The sequence below is a fragment of the Patiria miniata genome, unplaced genomic scaffold (genome assembly GCF_015706575.1).
Source record: "Patiria miniata isolate m_02_andy unplaced genomic scaffold, ASM1570657v1 HiC_scaffold_3, whole genome shotgun sequence".
Classification (NCBI taxonomy): domain Eukaryota; kingdom Metazoa; phylum Echinodermata; class Asteroidea; order Valvatida; family Asterinidae; genus Patiria; species Patiria miniata.
The window spans coordinates 19,824,118-19,834,022 of record NW_024037069.1 but is presented as its reverse complement, the minus strand read 5'-3'; the positions used below and the strand labels follow the sequence as shown (position 1 = coordinate 19,834,022).

Here is a 9,905-nt window from a genome sequence, read left to right as displayed (position 1 = left end):
TTAGGTGTAGCGCCCTCAATTAATAACAGGCTAAACTAGACTTTCAATGAAGTTTGACTCTTGCATTATTCGTAGCAATATTTCAACAACGTAATTTGGTTTAGAGAGTTAAAACCAAGATTTCTTGTATATACTTGACTTAACATTTCCTCAGAATAAAATTAGAAAGCTGCTTTTGTACTAAGTACTGCAGGCTGGTTTTTGAGATTAAAATATTCTAACTAGTAACATCAAACTTGAAAACAGTCTGTGTAAAAGACGGCCTGTTTCATCTGTACCCCTGACGTCTCAAAACAAAATGTAACAGAAACTTAAGTTTAGCCGCTGGTGTGCTGACTATCAATCAACTTAATCATGACAACAAAGTCGGTAAGTGCACCGAAAGTGACGCAAACCCCCCTAGAATTACATGAATTGGGGGCTTTGTTGCGTGAAATAAACTCAACCAGCGCTAACAACAGTAGCACGAGATTAGGACTTTCAAATTTTAGCGATAAAAACTGGAAGGAGCTACTGAAATCACCAATTTATGGGCGAATATGTTTGACCGAGGGAGCGAACCGCCAAACCATCCCAGCCAAGTTGTCGTCTGCTCCCGGGAGAAAGACGGCGTTCGTGTTCGGACCAGACACCGTGTGCGGTGCGTTGTTGGAGAAGAAACCGTACGAGTTGCTGCTGCACTTGGGATTTCTACCAGAATACATACATTTAAAGGTGCCCAAATCTTCTGAAATTTTGGGTATGAAAACTTTATAAAAATACTCGAAATGTTTTCTTCATAAACATTGAAACTAACGTCCTAGTTTCTGTTCGACATTCTTGAACTTGAAGGAAGGTGTAGCCTAGGCCCTGTTTTTATTTAGCATTCACTTTTATGCACCTATCATTCGTTTCCCCCACCCCAAGAATCAGAAAAAGAAAATGACGTCATAATATGCAATTTATAAAGACTAGAGTAGGATTCGTTTTAAATTTAAAACAATAAAAGAAGACAATTGTTACTTTTTGGAGTTCACACAAAAACTAAAGTTTCAAAAAACAATGGCAAGGCTTGCAACTTAACTGTGCAAGGCAGGCACGCTATCCAATTATAGACCATGGATTCACTCAACGTGAGGTGGCAAGTTAATATCTTGTATGGTGAACATGGTGAAGGTTGACTTGTATAATCTTCTTTACAAAATACAGCTTCCAATCCTTCCGGATTTCAATTGTGATTTGACTGTTTGGAGCAAAATAATTGGAGCTAACACAGTAACACTAACACAACAACAATTTGTCTAGCTCAATGTACTATCGGTCTTTCTTTGTATTGTCTTTCTTTGTATAGCCTCGGTTGATTTGCATTATTTTTGGGGTCAAGTTACATGTACATGTACATGTATCTTCTTTTTTCCGACTTCTTTTCTGCCAGTAGATGTACAGTTGTGTATGGTAAAAATGTCAAGAATTTGTTATCTCAAACTCTAAAGAGACCCCTCATCATTTGATTATCCACAAAAAAAAAATGTTCCAGGCATGCATCCAGAAGTCCAAATACTGGATCGTTCTTCTCTCCGGGTCACTCAACAACCAGCAAAACCCCATCGTACCGGCCACGTGGGAGGGCATGGAGGAACTCATCGGAACCTGTTACCCAGCTGCTCTTGAGCCAGTCCTATCCCACTGGCCCACCATCAAGACCAACCCGGTGGAGTACTTTGAGAAGGAGGTTGATTTCAGGTTCATCACGGCCGTCAGCGACCCGACTGGCCCCCTCTACATGAGCTACGACAAGTTCAAATCACTGCCTAGGCCGCAGACCGCCTGGCAGACCCGGCTTTTCCTGTACTGCGAGTTGCGGATGTTTGAGCTTTTCTCCGGCGATGGACTGACATGCCGGGAGGATGGGACCAAAGGGGAGAAGGAGTACGTCTGCATGAACTACGAGCTGGAAAACATTGACAGGAAGCACTGGCTGGCTATTCCTCTGGATGTGGAAGTGCCACAGGAAGTTAGGATGAAATATGGAAATAATTCATACAAGATATGCATGTTATTTTAACTTAATTAAAGGTAATATACAACATTTGCAAACATGAAAAAACATAACTTCCAAATTGTTACGAACTACCTTGACTGTATTTAATAGTCTGAAGCATCCTGTGAAATCATGGCACCTGGTGTGCTGTCATTTTCAAGAAAAGTGAAAGCTTGCACCAATTTCCAACAATGGTTGGCTGACCATCGTTGGAAAAAAAAACTGACTTTTTCAAATACTGCCCATAATTTTCCAAATTTATTTAGTTCACATTTTGTTTGCAATCGGTTACACATCCGTGAACGGGTGCAAGCCAGCTAGTCTGGTTCCCTGACCTGGCGATTCCCTGACATTTTTTAGTTGTTCCGTTTTGTCTGAAGTAGGGTCACTCAGGGAACCCAACTACGAGAACAGCATTTTTCTTGGTTTTTCAGGCATCTATCAGGCATGAAACTTTTCCTCGGATCTCGTTTTTTTACTTCTCATGAATGCCATCAAAATTTAAAAATACCGTACAAAGTCTTGTGTGGTTTGGAGTTTCCTTGTTTTTTTCTAAATTCCCAGTTGCGTGCCTGATCTACATGTATGAGAACAAAACTAAACAGGTTGGTGCACTGTAACAATGTTTACTATACAATTCTAACCCGCCAAACAATCCATTGCTGAAAATTACAGCAAAAGCAAATGTTGTATATTTATCTTTGGGCATATTTCCAGTGTTAGCTGCTGTGTGAAAGTAGCCATTATTACATGTATGAACCTGTATACAACCCCACTTTGGTTTTCGCTCTTATTTCTCCATGATATATGCAAATAAAGGTTTACTAGTTCCAGTTGTTAAAGTCTATTTTTGTAAACAAATAAGTACACAAAGCTTTCCTATATTTTATCAGCATTTTATTGATGTTTCCATAATCATGCTTATGTAATTACCAGGGAAAAAATGGTTTGTGGTTTTAAAAATGCTTTGTGGTCAGTATTAAGGGAATAAATGTGTACTTCGGAGGTAGTCGGAGGTGTTAAACACTATATTTAAGACTGGTTAGAGACAGTCTGGAATTCGCCTCGGGTAATTATTGGCATTCCAGACTCCAACCAGTCTTAAACATAGTGTTTAATACCGAATAAGCACATATTTATTCCCATTCGTGAATAAGTTTTGGGTCTAAAAGTCAAAAATTAAATTTTCCAACAATTTTGCTAAACAATTTTACTTTCTGTCTTTTCTAAACACCCCTCTAGCTATGTAATGGACTGTCCAGCTCGCGAGTAAGATGTAAGCAACTCCTTTTATGGAGATTGGCGCGTCGCACGTACTGCACGATGACGCGCAGATGCAGCTGTAGTGAGTGCGTTGTGAATTTAGGACAATGAAATACTGACTTACTGGTAGTATTGCGCATGCCTAAGTGAGGATTGTGAACGTTCAACCAATAAAATGGTAAGAGGCACTGGATTTCATAGGAGTCCAAATTTCATGTGACACTGGAAAAGTGTTTAAGACCAGCCAGCCATGTCTTTATCATCCCTTTGAGACTAGCCATGTGACGGGCTCTCGACCAATGGGGATGGGTAAACTGTCTTTGGTATTTATGAATATTTATAGTTTGTATATCAGTGAAGTGCACTTTTATGACTTAACACGAACACCATGTGCAAATACAGTAGTGCAATGCAAAAAAAAGTTGACCACAATATTTGAATAGCGCCCTCACTTGACAGAAGAAGTTGACCAAAGAATTTGAATAGCGCCCTCATTTGTCAAGAGAAGGACATTTCTGCAGCTGTAGCAAGGTGTCAAACTTTCCAAAGTTTCAGAAAATGTACATTTGTATTTTCAAAAGTTATGCAGTCATATTAATAGTATTTTTCGGTGCTTGTAAGAAGAACACGGCTGAATTTAGTGACGTAAAGCAAATGCAGGTGATTAAAAATTGATCATAGTACGTTTATTTGAGTCTTAAAAATATGTAAATTTGTAGGCCTATGATGAGTATGAGGCTAGTATGTGTGTGTGAAATATATTTCATGCCTCATGGTCGTAAAGTATGTGCTTTTTAACCAGCTGGTTCCGAATCCAGTTTACCTTTTGCGAATTAAATTGAAAATCAAAATCACGTTACTTGTTCTGAACAGCGTTTGTTGTGATTCAACTCATTGGTTTTTTTTCATTTGTAATTAGCCCGTGTCCGTCTCCTACTGTACTTCCAAACCAAGGAGTTGCCTTATGAAAATAGGACTTCAATTATAGTTATACGCCCGGTTACCCCCAATTTCAAATCCAACTTTTCTATCACCTAGTAAGGTACAAATAATATTTAGTTGTCAGACAAAAGAACCACACAACTTCAAGCATGGGCGTCAATCGGTGGGGGATGGGGGCTCCCCCCCCCCCCCCCCCAGTTTTAAAGTGGGGGGGTATATCGTTTGTCCAACCCCCCCCCCCCACTTTTTCGTCTCCGAATAAAAAATTGTAAGCTTTTAATATTATTATGATTCTATAACTCAAAATTGCTGATTTAATGACTCGAAACTCAAAAATGATGTTAAAATTAAAAAGATGATCTAAAAAAGAATTGGTTTTAGTGGTCAGAGATTGCCTCAGATTGCACCACAGAGCGTCTAGAATCCAAAATGTTTGGGGGCCCTTAAGTAGGCCCCGAATCCAGGCCATTAGGGCTTTGCATTCGCATTAGTGCTCATCAAGGTACTTTTGAGCAGCGGTTGACACCCTTGACCTCAAGATTTACAGTAGACCTAAGGCAAAATAAAAAAAAAAACATGTTTAGCGTCCTGCCTCTTTAACAAAAAGGAAGGAGGAGGCCCTTTTTTTTTTTTTTTTTTTTTTCAAAATGGCCGCCCGACACATTTTTCAAGACAACGCGGCCGGGCTATTTTTCAAGATGGTTACCAGCTTTTTTCAAAATGGCCGCCACTTGGACTCATTGACTATTTCCACAGCTTTATACACGGTATAAAAGTCTAAAAATATGATTTCTTTCGTCAGAGATCGTTAAAATTGATCAATTTTTGTCTCTTTTTAAAAAAAAAAAAAAAAAAAAAAAAAGGAGGCGGCCTCTAAAAAGGAAGCGGGCGGGGACGCTAAACATGTTTTTTTTTTTACTTCGCCTAAGACATAAGGCGGAATAAAAAAATATGTTAAGCATCCCCTTCCCCTCCTTTTTGGAGGCCACCTCCTTTTTTCTTTTAATTTTTTTTTCCTCTTTTTTTTTTTAAACCGAATAAATTTTCATCAGTGACATCATTTTGGCCTCTTTATCTGTTGCATCTAGCCCATATAATTTATATAAAGCTGTTATGTCATTTCCTGAGTCCAATGGCGGTCATTTAAAGCAACAAGTGGCGGCCGTCTTGAAAAATAGCCCGGTCGGGGGGCCATTTTGGAGGGGGAAAAAAGGGCCTTCCGCTTCCTATTTTTCAAAAAGGCAGGAGCTAAACATGTTTTTTTTATTTCGCCTAATGACGTCACGCTTTGTTTACATGTGTGCTTTCCTATGGCCAAAGCCAGGTGTGGACAATTGGCTAGCATATGCCCACCTGGCTCCCATAGGAAAGCGCAAATGTAAACAAAGGGTGATGTAATTAGGCCAAATTTAGCGTCCTGCCTTTTTGAAAAAAAGGAAGGAGGAGGCCCTTTATTTTTTTCAAAAATGGCCCGCCGCCTGACCGGGCTATTTTTCAAGATGGCCACCAGCATTGTTTTTAAATGGCCGCCACTTGGACTCGGGAAACAAGATGCAACACTGTTTAAAATGTATACCTTTTGGGTTTTTTTTTTTCAAATACATTTTTTTAAAAGGAGGTTGCCTCCAAAAAGGAAGCAGACGGGGATGCTAAACATTTTTCTTTGGGGGGGGGGGGGCCTTATATCTTAGCTTTATTAACTGCTCGAATAGTCAGCAAAATACCTTCATTTGGTACTAAAAGCTGATTGCCATTGGAAATCCAACGCAATCTATCCTTTCTATCTCTCCACAACCTGATAGCTCACCTGTTTGTCAGGGATTATGCAAGTTAAGGCTTTGTGAATTTGGGCCCCCAAATAAAGTTACCTTTTTACTCTGCATGTGGTTTACAGCCATTCAAATAAAAATTTCCAAACCACCCCCCCCCCCCTAAAAAAGTTAGAACAGCATGGAGTAATTTTTTTTTTTTTCATTTTACTCCAACCCTCCAGCCAAATTACCCCAAACCTACCCACCCAATCGGTCATTTCATCTGACCCAAAACCCCAACACCCCCACCACTACCACCCACCCCACCCCACCCCACCCCACCCCCACCCCACCCCACCCCCACCCCACACACATAGAAAAAGACTTGTGAGCCACAAACCAATCACCCTGCCACCCCACACACACATGTAGAAAAAGGAGAAAATAGTTGGCCACAAACCAATCCTTAAATCCCCCAGAATTTAGTGTAGAACTTTGCCTTGTTTTTCCCTCCGGCTGTTCTGACAAAACCGTTCGTCATTACCACTATATCTATACCTCCTAATAACGGTTTGTCTTGTCACTTTTTAAAATTCACCCATCTATCTTGTTCATCACCACCGAATCAAAAACGCATTTAAGTATCCTCCCTTGTGGTTTTCCCAGCTTTGATTGCTTTCTCCTGCCAGATTGAATCAAATCTTGCAGTCTTTTTTTTATATAGAACTGAGCAACAGTCGGTTGATGTTTCCGAACATTCCTGCCTTTAATCCCAGATTACGTCTGGACCACACACAACAGATAATTGTCCATGAATGTTGATGAGGTAGAATTATTTTTTACATCAATCATACACGCAAGGGACCTACACGTATATGTCAGACCCATTTCAGTTTATTCTGTACAATCGAATTTATCGAATATTAAGTTATTTTTATGGCAGAAATGAACGATTTTCGTGGAAAGGATGCCCTCTTTACCTTCAAGTGAATAATTTGAATGCTTTATGCCCAATCTTTCATTAAATTGTGTTTTGTATATTATATCCTTCATCACATTTTACTTAATATGAAAAAGGCGTTTTATTTTAAGAAACCTTTAATTGTGTTCACTAATTTTGATGTTTCATTAAGCTAAGAGTTCTCTTCTCTGATGTATTCAAAACGATCATTGGTTTTTAAATTTACCGGAAAATGGCATTAAGAATTTCTTGAACTTTTTGATTGGAGGGGAGTATTTATCTCTCATTCTCTTATTTTTCAGAGGAAGGATGCCTCACTGACAGGATTACAAGGATTCCCTTCTGAGGAACGCAGAGATACATGCTTACTTCAAAAATATAGGTAAGTGAAGACAGATATAATTTACCTCAAAATATCTTTGGTGAAATTTCTGAGATTTGATTTTATTTTTTTTGGCTGTGGCCTGATTTTATTTGAGAAAGCAAGATCTAAGGGATGTCAATATGCGGAAATAATTTAATTTGTCCAGCATTGTATTAGCCTGTTAAGATTATATCAATCTGAGTATACTAATGCATGGTCATGGGCGTCGCCAGGATTTTTTCTAGAGGGGGCAAAGCACATTTCCCCCCGAAATCCATGTACTTTCCCCAGCATAATTATTCTTGATTTATCATTTTTCGAGGGGGCAGGGACATTTAACACCCCCCCCCCCTCCCAACCCATTAAATCAACAGCTATATGACTCCACGCCGCTTTTTCGTTCTTTTTTTTCCCTTTTATTTCTCCTTTTATTTTTATTTTTTGGCTTTTCCGGGGGGGGGGGGGCCTTGCCCTCCCCCCTCTCAATGCCCATGTGCATGGTGACATTTGAGTGTTTGCAATTGGGTCTGAGAATCAAAGTTGGTTAAAAGTCACTTCTTGCTGTATCAGGTTCAAATCTATTAGCCTACCCATCAAGATTTTGGTGGTTTCATATTTGAGACAATGATCTGTAGGAACAAGTAGGATCGTAGGTTAGGGATGTTCTGGGTTCGATTCCCAAGAAGAAAGCTTTAATCTTTCAAATTCACTGATGAACAAACAGTGCTTAACACTGAGTAAAGTGGTTGGTAGGGGGGAAAACCCTTGCTCATGTATTGCTTGTTCAGTAGTCCTCCATGGTAGTGAAGAAACTATACTTGAAGTAAACTTGAGTAAACCACCTGAGACTGTAGTTGATTTCATTTTGGTGAGTGGCAATAGTCTGTAATTTACCTGAGCTTTTACCAGCAGTGTTGTGAGACAGACATATTTATGATTTTTGTGGTTTTGAAACTCCTTCAGGATATTGCATGCCCTCGTGTGCATGAATAATACATGCCTCTGCCCAGCCTTAAACACAAGATACATCAAAATTCTAGCCCAACCGACTAGCCTTATGGTGAATTATCCACCAAGCACGCTAGATCCAGACTTCTATTAACAAACATCTCCCCCCCCCCCCCCCAAAAAAAAAATACTACAGAAAATTCCAGTTGGTTCTTTTCAATTAATACCATTTCTGCCTCTGGAGATTGCCAAATCCACAAGCTTGCACGTCTGTTTTTAAAAAATAAAAAAAAAGTGTAGGGAGGGAAAATAGAAGCCTGAAGACGTGATAACGCGCAGCGTCATTTAAGGACATTTTTGGGGTGATGGTTTAGAGCCGCTTAGAAACACGCTGCGAGGGACTCCTACGGATTAGACGCACCTCTGCCAAACATGGCCCGGACCGTAACGGCCGCGGTTGTGACTCAGTCGTCGCTGGGAGCGAGCCGTTATTAACGGTCTCATCTCTGCGTTTTAATCCGGCCCTAAGGTGCACAGAATCAAAGTGTCCTGTCAGACAATTTTTTTTTTTTTTTCTGCCACGTTTTCTTTTTTTCCCTCTTTGCCCGTGAAATCACGAGGAAGCTTAAGTAATCAATTTACTGGTTCTGGTGGTTGCGGTGCGGCGAGGGTAGGATTGGGAGGCGTGTTTGAAAACATTCGCCGCTCTCTGCGGCGCGAGGAAACTGCTAAAATGTCTCGGAGCAATCGTTGTGGAATAAGGATAAGAATTGGGCAGTGTGTCTGGTTTTAGACAGGACATATAAATTATGAGATAATTTATAGGGTCATAAATTTGTCTGTGCATTTGTTTTCATTTGTCACCAGGGCGATATGTATTTTAAGTTGTAATAGCTTTCAGTCAGTGTACACTAATTTATGTCTGTGAGTTTGTCTGTGTCTCATTTTTTGTAATACTTTCATGCAGCCCTGTGTATTAATATACTTAGTCATATACTGCACTACCATGATATCCAGAGACAGTTTTAGACCAAAGTTCTTTTTTAAATAAAGTAAAAAAAGATATCCATTAGAACTCCATTATTCAGTAAGCTAAGTTGAATGTCAACTTTTCTATAAAGCTTACCCAAGCACAGTCTTGAATTGTATTAGCTGGAATGGGGCAGTATATCTGTTTTTCTGTAGTTGAAAGTCAGGGTTTTTCTTTATTTGGACTAATAGGAATAACTATAGACAATGTATACAGTTGTGCTTATTTCCCAAACAGCTTCATTCCCAGATACACAACTTTTCCCACGGTGTCACCCACATTTCAAAGTGACTCCAACAATCCCAAACAGTTTTCCAAGTTTCTCAAGTCCAAGGGTGATTGATGGTAGGCCAGTGAAGTCGGGCAGCTCCTGAAGAAAATGAGGTCTTCTCCAGGGAGTCTTGAGAATAAACTGTTGTGATACCCCTGAATGTCTTGGAACAGCCGCCAAATCCCCAATGGAAGAACTAATAGTTTTTACTTCTGTGTCTGAATGGTGAATAGGTACCAGAATGCTAATAAATAGGGTAAGGCCTGAAGCTAGTACATCAATATGACAGGTGTGGCGGCCATCTTGTATCCTGTACTGTTCCGTGTGGGGGGGGGGGTGTTCTAGGCGGTATCAA

The 9,905-nt window shown here is 39.9% G+C and overlaps 1 protein-coding gene and 1 long non-coding RNA gene across 3 annotated transcripts in view; both read left to right on the top strand.

The window, feature by feature from the left end:
* Positions 1–320: 320 nt before the first annotated feature.
* On the top strand, positions 321–2,191 carry LOC119737352. The gene is made up of 2 exons (XM_038211643.1): positions 321–714; positions 1,517–2,191. The coding sequence occupies exons 1-2, from the start codon at positions 355–357 to the stop codon at positions 2,042–2,044; spliced, it is 888 nt and encodes a 295-aa protein (XP_038067571.1). The 5' UTR covers positions 321–354; the 3' UTR covers positions 2,045–2,191.
* A 1,356-nt stretch (positions 2,192–3,547) lies between these two features.
* Positions 3,548–9,905, top strand: part of LOC119737351 — a 36,388-nt gene continuing 30,030 nt past the window's right edge. The window contains exons 1-3 of one of the 2 annotated variants that reach the window (XR_005272368.1): positions 3,548–3,943; positions 6,701–6,802; positions 7,240–7,319. This is a non-coding gene — a long non-coding RNA (uncharacterized LOC119737351). The remainder of the gene's footprint in view (positions 3,944–6,700; positions 6,803–7,239; positions 7,320–9,905) is intronic. The other variant, XR_005272369.1, reaches the window with a different exon arrangement.